At 49.6% G+C, this 13,368-nt stretch overlaps 1 protein-coding gene across 1 annotated transcript; it reads left to right on the top strand.

Annotated features, from left to right (window-relative positions):
* The first annotated feature begins 525 nt into the window (after nucleotides 1–525).
* On the top strand, nucleotides 526–6,808 carry LOC133762528 (coiled-coil domain-containing protein 86-like). Its single transcript, XM_062195537.1, has 4 exons — nucleotides 526–1,686; nucleotides 3,051–3,289; nucleotides 3,984–4,171; nucleotides 5,018–6,808. The coding sequence occupies exons 1-2, from the start codon at nucleotides 589–591 to the stop codon at nucleotides 3,084–3,086; spliced, it is 1,134 nt and encodes a 377-aa protein (XP_062051521.1). The 5' UTR covers nucleotides 526–588; the 3' UTR covers nucleotides 3,087–3,289; nucleotides 3,984–4,171; nucleotides 5,018–6,808.
* Nucleotides 6,809–13,368: the final 6,560 nt, after the last annotated feature.

A 13,368-nucleotide genomic window follows, 5' to 3' on the forward strand; every position in this document is an offset into this window, starting at 1 on the left:
ATGTTAATCTTGTGGTTTCTGCCTTTAAAAGTTGCTTGTAACTGTGGCTCCGGGCTTCTCTTCGCCTCAAGTGACAGGGAGCCCGTTTGCGCAAACGCCTAATAAAAATCCTCTTGCTTTTGCATCTACCGGTCTGGAGTTTGGGTCTTTGGGTGACCACCTGAGCGCACTGGATTCCCAAACTTGGGGTCCTTCATTTGGAGGCTTGTCCGGGATTTGGACGCCCCCAGACCCAATTCCGTGATCAGTTGGAGGTAAGCTATTTGTTTTCTATTAGTTGCATCTTTCTTGTTGTCTGGCCAGTGTTTGAATCTGTATTTTGTGCCCCTAGGGGACCTGAATCTGTATCGGACCAGTGGGGGAGGCAGACGTGCCCTGAGACCCCTGGTCCTACCCTGTAGGACGCTCCAGCAGTCGTCTGGGGAAAGGAGAGAGCTTCCCAGGGGAAGGCTGGCTACCCGGCCGCTCCCGTCTGAGTTTGCATTTTCAGTTTGCTACCAATCTGGTGCCACGTGGCTCGTCTTGTGTGTTGTGTGCGTCTGTTTGTTTTTTGTTCTCCTCCTCATTTGTTTTACTCTCTCTGTACCCATGGGGCAACAACTAACCACCCCTTTAAGCCTTACTTTAGGCCACTGGAAAGAAGTCCAAAACCGCGCGCACAAGCAGTCGATTGACGTCAAAAATAAGAAGTGGGTGACTTTCTGTTCCTCGGAATGGCCGACCTTTGAGGTCGGCTGGCCGAGGGACGGGACTTTTAATGCTAACATTATTTCACAGGTCAAGGCACGAGTCTTTCAACCAGGAGCCCACGGACACCCTGACCAGGTTCCCTATATCACCATGTGGGAAGATCTCTCCCAGGACCCCCCATCCTGGGTGAAGCCTTTTGTCTCCACTCCGTTACCCCCTACCCTGATATCCCCTCCTGCACCGCCTCCCACCTCCTCGACCCCTCTTGTCCCCTCCCCTCCTGTGCCACCTACCTCTTCTCTCTACCCCTTGGAGGAAATCTCAAAACTAAAACCTGCAAAACCGCCAGTACTCCCAGCACACCAGGACCTCTTACTTTTTGATTCTCCTCCACCATACATTCAACCTCCTCCCCCTCAGAACTCTCCACAACGTCTAGAACAGGATCCGTGCTCCTCTGGCCCCGACCCCGACTCCACAGGGGCGGAGAGAAATGCACCAGCGCCTTCCCCACCCTCCAGCCGTCTGCACCTCCGCCGAGAGCACGCAGGAGGCCCTGAGGGCATCTGGACAACACAGGCTTTTCCCCTCCGTTCAGTGGCTGGCCAGATGCAGTACTGGCCGTTTTCTGCTTCTGATCTCTATAACTGGAAAACCCATAACCCGTCTTTCTCCCAAGATCCCCAAGCTTTGACAGGATTGATCGAGCCCATCCTGTTAACCCATCAGCCCACATGGGACGACTGCCAGCCGCTTATGCAGACCCTCCTCACCACCGAGGAGAAGCAGCGTGTCTACCTCGAGGCAGGCAAGAACGTCCCCGGGGCTGATGGAAGACCAACTCAGCTGCCTAACGAAATTGAAGAGGCCTTTCCTTTGACCCGCCCCGACTGGGACTACACCACGGTTGCCGGCAGGGAGCGACTCCGTCTCTATCGCCAGGTTCTCCTAGCGCGTCTCAAGGGGGCAGGAAAGCGCCCCACCAATTTGGCTAAGGTATGTGCAATAGTCCAGGGAGCTGAGGAGATGCCAGCGGGTTTCTTAGAAAGACTAATGGAAGCCTACCGCATGTATACCCCGGTCGACCCCCTTGTGGAGGAGCGGCAGGGGGATGTGATCATGTCCTTTATTGGTCAGTGCCAGACATCCGAAACAAACTGCAGCGGCTAGAAGGGTTGCAGGGGTATACTATACAGGACTTAATGAAGGAGGCAGAAAAGATCTTTAACAAAAGAGAAACTCCAGAAGAGAAGGAGGAGAGAATACGTAAAGAGCAGGAGGAGAGGGAGGACAGGAGAGACCAAAAGCGTAACAGGGAACTGAATAAAATTCTGGCCACCGTAGTACAGAATGCAGGACAGAGTAAGGCAGGACAGAACAGGGACCTGGGAGACAAAAGGAAGCCACGGGTGGAAAGGGACCAGTGCGCCTACTGCAAGGAAAAAGGACACTGGGTCAAAGACTGCCCAAAGAAGCCTCAGGGACCCAAGAAGAAGCCTGTTCCAGTCCTCTCCTTGGAAGAAGACAACTAGGTAGGTCAGGGCCAGGAGCCCCCCCCCCCACCAAGCCCAGGATAACCCTTGATGTGGGTGACCTTCCTAGTTGACACGGGAGCTCAGCACTCAGTCTTGACTAAGGCGACGGGGCCTTTGAGCTCCAGGACGTCCTGGGTCCAGGGAGCAACCTGGGGAAAAGTGTATCGATGGACAACTGATTGAAAGGTCCATTTGAGCACGGGGCAGGTAATGCACTCATTCCTATTGGTGCCGGACTGCCCTTGCCCCCTCCTAGGCCGAGACCTCCTTTCAAAGGTCGGAGCCCAAATACACTTCCATGAGGAAGGGGCCACCGTAATGGGCTCAAAGGGGCAACCTCTCCAGGTGTTAACTGTGCGCTTGGAGGATGAACATCGGTTGCTTGAGAAACCCCCATCTCCTGATCCCTCCCTGGATCCCAAATGGCTCACTGACTTTCCCCAGGCCTGGGCAGACTGCAGGAATAGGGCTGGCTGCCAACCAGCCTCCCCTAATTATAGACCTAAAGCCCTCAGCTACTCCCGTGTCAATCCGTCAGTACCCAATGAGCAAGGAAGCTAAGGAAGGTATCCGACCACACATCCAGAGACTGTTACAACTAGGCATTTTAAAGCCTTGCCATTCACCATGGAACACCCCCCTACTACCAGTAAAGAAACCCGGCACAGGGGACTACCGGCCAGTACAGGACCTGCGAGGGGTCAACTGGAGAATGGGGGACATACACCCCACGGTGCCCAATCCCTACAACTTACTGAGCACCCTGCCCCCGAGCCATGTCTGGTATACTGTGTTAGACCTTAAAGATGCATTCTTCTGTTTAAGACGGAGTCCTCACAGCCAGCCTATGTTTGCTTTTGAGTGGAAAGATCCGGAGACAGGATTCTCAGGACAGCTCACCTGGACAAGACTGCCACAAGGATTCAAGAATTCGCCCACCCTGTTTGATGAAGCTCTACACCAAGACCTGGCCGACTTCCGAGTCAACCACCTGGACCTGGTCCTCCTACAATATGTGGACGACCTCCTCCTGGCAGCTGAAACTGAGCAGGACTGTTTGAGAGGTACTGGGGCCCTACTAAAGAGACTGGGGGAATTGGGGTATAGAGCCTCCGCCAAAAAGGCCCAAATATGTAAGAGACAAGTGGCCTACCTAGGCTACCTTCTTGAGGAAGGGCAGCGATGGCTGAATGAAGGCCGAAAGAGAGCAGTTGCCTTGATCCCGCCACCCGCAGATGCCAAAAAGACACGGGAGTTCCTTGGTAGCACGGGATTCTGCCGTCTTTGGATCCCAGGATTTGCGGAGCTAGCGACCCCATTGTATCCCCTCACGAAGTCCAACATTCCCTTCCACTGGGGAGAAGAACAGCAACGGGCATTTGACAAAATAAAAAGGGCCCTGTTGTCAGCCCCGGCCCTAAGCCTCCCTGATATGACCAAATCTTTCATGCTGTACGTTGATGAGCATAAGGGGACGGCAAAGGGAGTATTATTGGCCCAGAAGCTCGGGCCCTGGAGAAAGCCAGTGGCATATTTCTCCAAGAAGCTGGACAATGTAGCCACTGGCTGGCCGCCCTGCCTTCGCATGATTGCGGCAGTAGCGCTCCTGGTAAAGGACTCTGACAAGTTGACCTTGGGGCAGCCCTCACTGTAGTGGCCCCTCATGCCATAGAGACTGTCATCTGCCAGCCTCCAGACAGATGGCTATCAAATGCTAGAATCAACCACGACCAGACTGTGTTGCTTAACCCCGAGCAGATTCGGCGCCACTGCCTCTCTCAACCCAGCTACCCTGCTCCCGGAACCGGGATCCGAGTCGCAGGTCAGCCACAACAGCCATCAAGTGCTGGTTGAAGCGCACGGAACCTGAAAAGACCTGACTGACCTGCCCATGCCAGACGCCGAATGCACCTGGTACACGGACAGGAGCAGCTTCCTGCACCAAGGTGAGCGAAGGGCGGGGGCGGCTGTGGTAGATGGAAAAACTGTCATCTGGGCCTCAGCCCTGGAGCCAGGGACTTCAGCACAGAAGGCCTAGCTCGTGGCCCTAACCCAAGCTCTCCGAGCGGCTAAGGGTAACAAGGTCAACATTTACACTGATAGCCGGTATGCCTTTGCCACTGCCCACGTACGTGGGGAAATATACCGGATGAGAGGCCTCCTAACCTCAGCAGGCAAGGACTTTAAAAATAAACAAGAAATCCTAGACCTCCTACAGGCTCCTTTTCTGCCTAAAAAGTTAAGTATAATTCGCTGTCCTGGACACCAACAAGGGAACGACCCCGTGGCACAAGGAAACAGGATGGCGGATGAAGCTGCTAGAGCAGCGGCCCTAAGACAGCGGGTGCTCCAACTGTAGGTGACCGCACCTACCTGGTTGCCAAAGAAATCCCCTTTCTCTCACTCGGACCAAGACTTGGACATATTCCAATGGCTTGGACCAAAGTTTGATGAGCAGACGGGGGTCTGGAAACACCAAGAGAAGGTTGTTCTACCCCAAAAACTGGCCAAAGAATTAGTAACTCACCTGCAACAATGGACTCACCTAGGACACAAGAAACTAAAGGCACTCTTACAAGAAAAGGAACAGTCTTACCATATCCCCGGGCTCAACTCCTTAGTTCAGCAGGTCACTGAGTCCTGCGTCCCTTGTGCCAAGGTAAACGCTGGACACCTCAAATTTCTGGAGGGAGCCAGAATAAGAGGGGAATGGCCTGGAACCAACTGGGAGGTTGATTTCACAGAGATAAGGCCCGGTAAATATGGAAGTAAGTATCTCCTAGTTTTTGCAGACACTTTCTCTGGATGGACAGAAGCATTCCCCACAAAGCGGGAAACTGCCCAGGTGGTTGTCAAGAAGATTCTGGAAGAAATCTTCCCCCGGTTTGGCTTGCCTAAGGTAATAGGGTCTGACAATGGCCCTGCGTTTGTCTCCCAGGTAAGTCAGTTGGTGGCTGGAGTACTGGGGATAGATTGGAAATTAAATTGTGCCTACAGACCCCAGAGCTTAGGACAGGTAGAAAGAATGAACAGAACAATTAAGGAGACCTTAACTAAATTAGCTTTGGAGACTGGCACTAGAGATTGGGTCCAACTCCTCCCTATGGCCCTGTTCTGGGTACAGAACACCCCCTCTTACCATGGACTGACACCGTAGAGATCCTCTACGGGGGACCTCCACCGATGGCAGGTTTGCTTGATCCTGCCACTGACTCTGTTGCCAATACCCCTAACTTGCAGGCCCAATTAAGAGCGCTCCAGATCATCCAGAACCAGGTCTGGAAGCCTCTTGCTGCAGCCTATCGTGCCGGAGAAACAACTGTCCCACACCCCTTCCAGATAGGTGACTCTGTGTACATCAGGATACATCAGTCCAAGACTCTTGAACCTCGCTGGAAGGGCCCGTTCACTGTGCTGCTGACAACCCCCACCGCTCTCAAGGTAGACGGAATTGCTGCCTGGGTCCACGCCTCGCACGTGAAATGAGCACCACCTGAGGACCACAGAAACCCGGACGGACCAACCCGATGGAAGCTTCAGCGTACCCAAAACCCGCTCAAGATAAGACTCTTAAAAACCGCTTAATGCTTGTAATGCTTTTGACTTTCCCCATCCTAACCACCCCCAACCCACTACCAGTAGGGCCAAATCCTGTCCTAAGAGAACAGGGACCCCCCCCCTCCCGATCAGAGCCTGCCGCCCTACCCCAAATTATAAGAGATGCCACCACTCCCTCTGTCTCTCACACTGGGCTGCCTTCCCAGTCACCACTGACCACCGGGCAACGACTGTTCAATCTCCTGTCGGGGGCCTTTCTGGCCCTAAACTGGACTAGCCCTAATGTAACTGACTCCTGTTGGCTGTGCTTGTCTTCGAGTCCACCCTATTATGTAAACCACACCGAGGTCATCAGGGAATCTATGGCTAAGCTTAAAGACAGGCTTAATAAGAGACAAAGGGACCGGGAGGCCCAGCTTGGTTGGTTCGAAGGCTGGTTCAATAGGTCCCCATGGATGACTACTTTAATCTCCACAATAATGGGCCCCTTGCTTATCTTGCTTCTGCTCCTGACCTTAGGCCCATGTATCCTTAATAGGTTGCTTCAGTTTGTTCATGAAAGGCTGTCCATTGTTCAGGCCCTAGTGTTAACCCAGCAATACCAGGCCCTCAAAACTACCGAGATACCATAGATTTTAAGATTAAAATCAGTACAAAAGAAAAGGAGGGAATGAAAAACCTGAGGGACCCTTACTCCGGTGTTTGGTGTGCTTTGTGACAAGTGTGGCTAAGAGCTAACTGCAGATCTTTTGCTTCTGTACACATTAGCTTTGCTGGCTAACGCCTAAGGATAAATCTTGTAACATTTTAGAAACTGGGGTTTGAAAAGCCCCCACATGGAAACAAGCGCCAGATGTCCCTTCCCCCCAAGATTAGCTAACACACTCTAAGTTTCGAGTTCCAGAGAGTTTCTGTTCTCCAAATGTTTGCTTCCCCCAGAAAAGAAACTAATTGTAACTCCCGCCCTGGGCAGCCTCTCCCCATCTAAAGGACCCAATGAGTACTCATGGCAACCTTTAAACTAGCCAGTCAAGCCGAAGCCTGCGAAATATGTTAATCTTGTGGTTTCTGCCTTTAAAAGTTGCCTGTAACTGTGGCTCTGGACTTCGCTTCGCCTCAAGCGACAGGGAGCCCGTTTGCGCAACGCCTAATAAAAATCCTCTTGCTTTTTGCATCTACCGGTCTGGAGTTTGGGTCTTTGGGCGAACACCCGAGCGCACTGGATTCCCAAACTTGGGGTCCTTCACTCCAGACATGGGAGCAGGACATAGCACTGACACACATGTCACAGGTACAGAGGTGATGGCTGACCCGGCAGGTCAATCTCTGATCTGGGACAGGCTTCTTAGACATGTGGCCCTCAAGCTATCCCATGGTTGCTATCTTCTGAATTGCTACAATGTGGCCCTTGCAGTAATGTGGTTTCCAGATCTATGAAGAAGTGGGTGGCGCCCCCTGGTTTCCAGTGGTTGTCTCCTTACCATGAAGTGCCCATCAATGACCACTGGCCACTCATGCCAGCCTCTTAGGGCCACTCTGTGGTCTTGAGAGTGGACTGGTCTCTGCCAGCTTTGGGCACAGAAGGGAAAGCAAGCCTGCAGAGGCACCCATTCCATTCCTGGCTTGCTCAGCAGGTGGCGACTGGAAGACACTCTGCCAGTCGGTCTGCCCTGACTCTGGGCACACGTGAGCCCTGTCTGTCCTCGGTCTGCCCTGACTCTGGGCACACGTGAGCCCTGTCTGTCCTCGGTCTGCCCTGACTCTGGGCACACGTGAGCCCTGTCTGTCCTCGGTCTGCCCTGACTCTGGGCACACGTGAGCCCTGTCTGTCCTCGGTCTGCCCTGACTCTGGGCACACGTGAGCCCTGTCTGTCCTCGGTCTGCCCTGACTCTGGGCACACGTGAGCCCTGTCTGTCCTCGGTCTGCCCTGTCTCTGGCACACGTGAACCCTGTCTGTCCTCGGTCTGCCCTGACTCTGGGCACACGTGAGCCCTGTCTGTCCTCGGTCTGCCCTGACTCTGGGCACACGTGAGCCCTGTCTGTCCTCGGTCTGAGCTGAGTCACACACGTGAGCCCTGTCTGTCCTCGGTCTGAGCTGAGTCACACACGTGAGCCCTGTCTGTCCTCGGTCTGCCCTGACTCTGGGCACACGTGAGCCCTGTCTATCCTCGGTCTGAGCTGAGTCACACACGTGAGCCCTGTCTGTCCTCAGTCTGCCCTGACTCTGGGCACACGTGAGCCCTGTCTGTCCTCGGTCTGCCCTGACTCTGGGCACACGTGAGCCCTGTCTGTCCTAGGTCTGACCTGACTGGGCACACATGAGCCATGTCTGTCCTCGGTCTGAGCTGAGTCACACACGTGAGCCCTGTCTGTCCTCGGTCTGCCCTGACTCTGGGCACACGTGAGCCATGTCTGTCCTCGGTCTCACCTCTAGCTGTGTACAGGTGACCTGTGACTCTCCAGCCACACTCTGGTTATTTCAGTTGACAGCTCTTTATAGACATCACTTCTACCCCCTCTGAAATCAGACAGCAACCATGCCAGTGGCCTGGATGACGAGCTGTTTCTTTCCTGTGCTCTGCCCCGGGTTTTAAGGGGCAGGGGTCCTGCTGTCCCACCAAAGGATGGGAATGATGCCTGCTCTCACCTGTCACACCCAACCACACAAGAATGAAGTCACTCAAGGCAAATGCCACACAACCCAACAGAAAGGTCAAGGAGGCAAGCAATCCCCACTAAGAGTCCCCAGGGTGGCAGCGGTTTATTAGAAATTGTGGTGTTGAGACATACCAAGACGGCAGAATAGGGAGGGAACTTACTGCTCTCGTCGAGGGGAAGACACTTAAAAAATGGAGAGTGTGCAATCTCAGGGAAGAGTTAGGGAGAAAACGGCAGAGGAAACTCCACGCAAGTCAGAGGGACACTGTGGATCTACATGGTGGGTGTGGACTTGCACAGCTCAGGACACCAGGAGCCGAGAGCCTCAGCACCAGCTTTGGAGAATGAGGTGAAACCAGGCTGCAGCAGCTCAAGCCAATGGCCATAAAGCTGTGGGAAGAGCCTGGCATGAGTCTGGCTTGCAGCCCTGTGGGGGACAGTGTGCCTGCCAACCTAGAGGCAAAAAAATGGGAGGCAAGCTTCTCTTTCTCTGATCACTGAGCCCCGGCATCCCATAACTAGCCAAGAGAGGGTAGGTGCCATTTTAGACATACGTAACAGGTGCACCAGCGCAGCCATCACTAAGAGGAGATGCCTGAGTCTGGCAGGGAGAACTGACAGGGGGCTGGGTGCTCGTGACTGTGGGAGCCTTGTGTGCTGGAACTGTGAAAACACTGTGGCTAAGTGTGAGGGCATAGGGTGTGGCTGGGTCTTTGGGCTGTCCCTGTGGGTGGCTCCACACCCTCAGGGCTCCCTGATTCCTTGGTAAGGGTCATTGCTGCAGGAATCCATGCTCACACCAAGGAATGCATGGATCCTCTGTGTGGTTCTTGTGGTAGTACAGATGAATATTGTACCCATGGGGGCTAGTGACCAGGCACTGGTCTTCTTGGAGAGAAGGTGAGTGTGAGACTATGAGAACAGAGCAGATTAATCCTCCCATCTGACCAAAAAACAACAAGAAGAAGAATTTACCATGCAACTTGTTATGGTGTCTCCTTGGACACTCCCCTCACCCTGAAGCACTGAACAGAGCTCCCTGACCATACCCAGAACATGCCTAAGGGTATCACTGAAAGAGCAGACACTCCACTAAGCCACAGAGGCACAGTCCAATGATGAAAGCCATCATGGGGGGGGGGGCAACAAGTGTCTCCACAAATGCCTAAAAATAAATGCATAAACTCAAGAAACAAGAATAAGGAAGACAACATGACATCCCCAAAAGGACACAACAACACTTCAATGATAGAATATGAAGATGAAGAGATTGAAGAAATGCCAGAAACGGAATTAAAAAAATTAATCATAGGATTACTTAGAAGTATTCAGAAGCAAATCCACGGATTAAAGAAATCCATACATGACACAAATGAACATTTTTCCCATGAAATTGAGATTTTTAAAGAGAAATAAAAATGAAATATTGGAAATGAAGAATTCAATAAATTTAAAATGCAGTGGAAAGCCTGAACAACACAGAAGAAAGAATAACGGATTAATCTCTGGAAATTATTCAGTCAGACAAAGACGAAGACGAAGAAATAAGAAAATGAAAAAACAGTGCTAGAGATCTATGAGATACTATCAAATGACCCAACATACAGGTCTTAGAGTTCCTGAAGGTATGAAAAGAGAGAAGGGGTTAGAAGGCCTTTTTAGTGAAATAATCAGAAAAGTTCCCTAATATATATAGAGAAAGAAAGGGACATTCAAGCATAGGAAGCACATAGAACTCCTAACAGACATGACCAGAAGATTCTCACCATGGCACATTGTAGTCAAACTCTCCACAGTGGAACATAAAGAGAAGACTCTAAATGTTCACAAGAGAAAAACCAGATTACTTTCAGAGGATCTCCAATTAGACTCACAGCAGACTTCTCAGAAACTCCACAGGCTAGGAGAGAATGGTGATACATATTCCAAGTCTTAAGAGAAAAAACTGCCAACCCAGAAAACTATACTCTGCAAAGCTCTCATTTGTGAACAAAGGAGAAATAAAGACCTTCCATAACAAACAGAAATTGAAATAATTTGTCACCACTGGTCCAGCCTTGCAGAAGATGCTTAAGGATGAGCTGCACACAGAAACACAGAAACATGGTCATCACCATGAAAGAAGGTGAAGGCAGAAAACCTCCCAGTAAAAGTACAAAGGAAGTACAAAGTAAGCATAGTAACATTTATGGAAAAATAGTGGGAAGTTGAACTTCTCTCATTTTTCCTCTGTAGTTCCTTAGATTACAGAATATCCTGTCACTGGGAACCTAACCACATATTAAAGCATCCATTTTTGAATCTTTTTAAAAAGAAGTCACTGATTATATTGGACCATCTTTTTTTTTTTTTCCTTCTCTCATAACACACCATTCATGTGATTACAGTGTTAAGACTTAGTTCTTATATCTTTGGGCAGAAAAGTGTATCAGTTATTTTAAATGAATTTTTCCCTGTCTTTGAAGCCCAGTCCATAACTGTGTTGCTGCCACAAAAGAAAATACTTGAGTCTGCGTTGCTTTAACACTTGTGATAAGATACATTACATAATGAATTAGGTTTTTATTTCTGGATAAAATTATAAGTGAAATAAAAATGTGAACTACTTAAAGGATGAAAATAATGATTGTGCTTATAAGCACTGTGAACCCCCTTTTTTTACATTTTATTTATTTATTTATTTGAGATGTAGAATTACCGACAGTGAGAGGGAGAGACAGAGAGAAAGGTCTTCCTTCCATTGATTCACTCCCCAAATGGCCGCAATGGCTGGAGCTGCGCCGATCTGAAGCCAGGAGCCAGGAGCTTCTTCCTGGTCTCCCATGTGGGTGCAGGGGCCAAGCACTTGGGCCATCTTCTCCTGCTTTCCCAGGCCACAGCAGAGAGCTGGATTGGAAGAGCAGCAGCCGGGACTAGAACCAGTGTCCTTATGGGATGCTAGTGCTGCAGCTGGAGGATTAACCTACTGCACCATGGCGCTGGGCCCACCCTTTTGTTTTTGAGGCAAGTGTTTCCTAGATTTCTCTCCTGAAATCCCACTCTTCTTTTCCGTGCTTCATGCATTTAGTTTTATTATTGATGTTGCCAAACAGCAGGGTTAAAGCATCCTTATATCTGTGTTCATTATGAATCCCATAGCTCTTCTAGTTAGGAAAAAAGGTGTCTCAAATTACTTAGTGTCATTTTTTTGGTTAATATTTTACCCATTAATGGTATTTTAGATACCTTCAATCATTTGAATAAGGTATCTATAAAAATTTAAAAATTACATCTAGTATTTGAACTAGTTAGTGAAGAGTAAGAAAAAAAACTAGGTTATTTAGACTAGATGTGCCATTAGTTAAATTTCAAAATTTTTAATAAAGGAATTTTCAGCAATAGGTTGAGACTTGATGGTACAGATTAAACTAGAGCCTGTGATGTGGATAGGAAGCCCGGAAGCAGTGGAGGACATGTTAGGGCATTCACTTGCCATGGTTGTGGTTGTGGTGTGCTCCTACTTAAATACAGGTAGTGACACACTGACATTTTTGTTGCCCAATAATCTGGAATAGTGACCTACATTTATCTGTACTAAAATAACTATAATAGAATCTACAAAGAAGAATTTTTTTTTTGACAGGCAGAGTGGACAGTGAGAGAGAGAGACAGAGAGAGAAAGGTCTTCCTTTTGCCGTTGGTTCACCCTCCAATGGCCGCTGCGGCCGGCGCATCTTGCTGATCTGAAGCCAGGAGCCAGGCGCTTCACCTGGTCTCCTATGCGGGTGCAGGGCCCAAGGACTTGGGCCATCCTCCACTGCCTTCCTGGGCCACAGCAGAGAGCTGGCCTGGAAGAGGGGCAACCAGGATAGAATCCGGCGCCCCAACCGGGACTAGAACCCAGTGTGCGGGTGCCGCAAGGCGGAGGATTAGCCTGTTAAGCCACGGCGCCGGCCAAAAGAAGAAATTTTTTGACTGTACTGTACTTGGGAGCCTTTGTATAGCTAGGTAGTTTCCATGATACAAAGTACTTGGATTTTAAAATTTACTATTATAAGGAAGAAGACATACATGACAGTATTCCATGTGCTTACAGGATAACTTGCCTACTGAGTTTCAGAAAACATTTTGTAATTGTCATTGCATTACCTATAATGTTAAATTGGCAAGATGCAGCATAAAGCTTAAATGTTTCTCAAATGTGAACCACAGTAGTCTAACGCTGCTTTGTCTATACTGTGTTATAAATAGCCTCAGCACTGAACAGGTGTCCATACCTCTCAAATGAATGCGACCTTTGACATAGGTTTTGATAGGCCACAGAAAGTATCAGTGTCTGTGAATTTGTTAATCTATTTGGTAATGAAGATACTTCCTGTTATTTTGTTGTTGTTCCATATTTTCATGTTTGAATTTTAATTTTTACTATTAAAGTACAATTTGGAGGCCAGCGCCATGATACACAGGTTAATCCTCTGCCTGTGGGGCCGGCATCCCATATGGGCACCGGTTCTAGTCCCAGTTGCTCCTCTTCCAAGCCAGCTCTCTGCTGTAGCTTGGGAAGGCAGTAGAGGATGGCCCAAGTACTTCGGCCCCTGCATCCGCAGGGGAGACCAGGAGGAAGCACCTGGCTCCTGGCTTGAGATCGGTGCAGCACCGGCCGAAGCGGCCATTTGGGGAGTGAACTAATAGAAGGAAGACCTTTCTCTCTGTCTCTCTCTCTCACTGTCTGTAACTCTACCTGTCAAATAAATAAAATCTTTTTAAAAAATAAAGTACAATTTGTTCAATGGTTAAAATAGGACTGTCAGTGAAGAAACTTTAAAAAAGCCTCATTCATGCAACAGCTTAAGTAAAAACTACATTTTCTGTTCTATGTTCATACACGTGTAATGATCTATTTCTGGTCAAATATAAGGGATGATATTTAGGCTTTGTTTCTGTTTA

Source organism: Lepus europaeus, chromosome 6 (assembly GCF_033115175.1).
Source record: "Lepus europaeus isolate LE1 chromosome 6, mLepTim1.pri, whole genome shotgun sequence".
Classification (NCBI taxonomy): domain Eukaryota; kingdom Metazoa; phylum Chordata; class Mammalia; order Lagomorpha; family Leporidae; genus Lepus; species Lepus europaeus.

Excerpts from the sequence above, each read along its gene's own strand:
- LOC133762528 (XM_062195537.1), top strand. The coding sequence starts at position 589 with ATGGGGCAACAACTAACCACCCCTTTAAGCCTTACTTTAGGCCACTGG. Across the intron at positions 1,687-3,050 it reads GCCCCACCAATTTGGCTAAG|ACGGAGTCCTCACAGCCAGC; the intron begins GTATGTGCAATA and ends CTTCTGTTTAAG.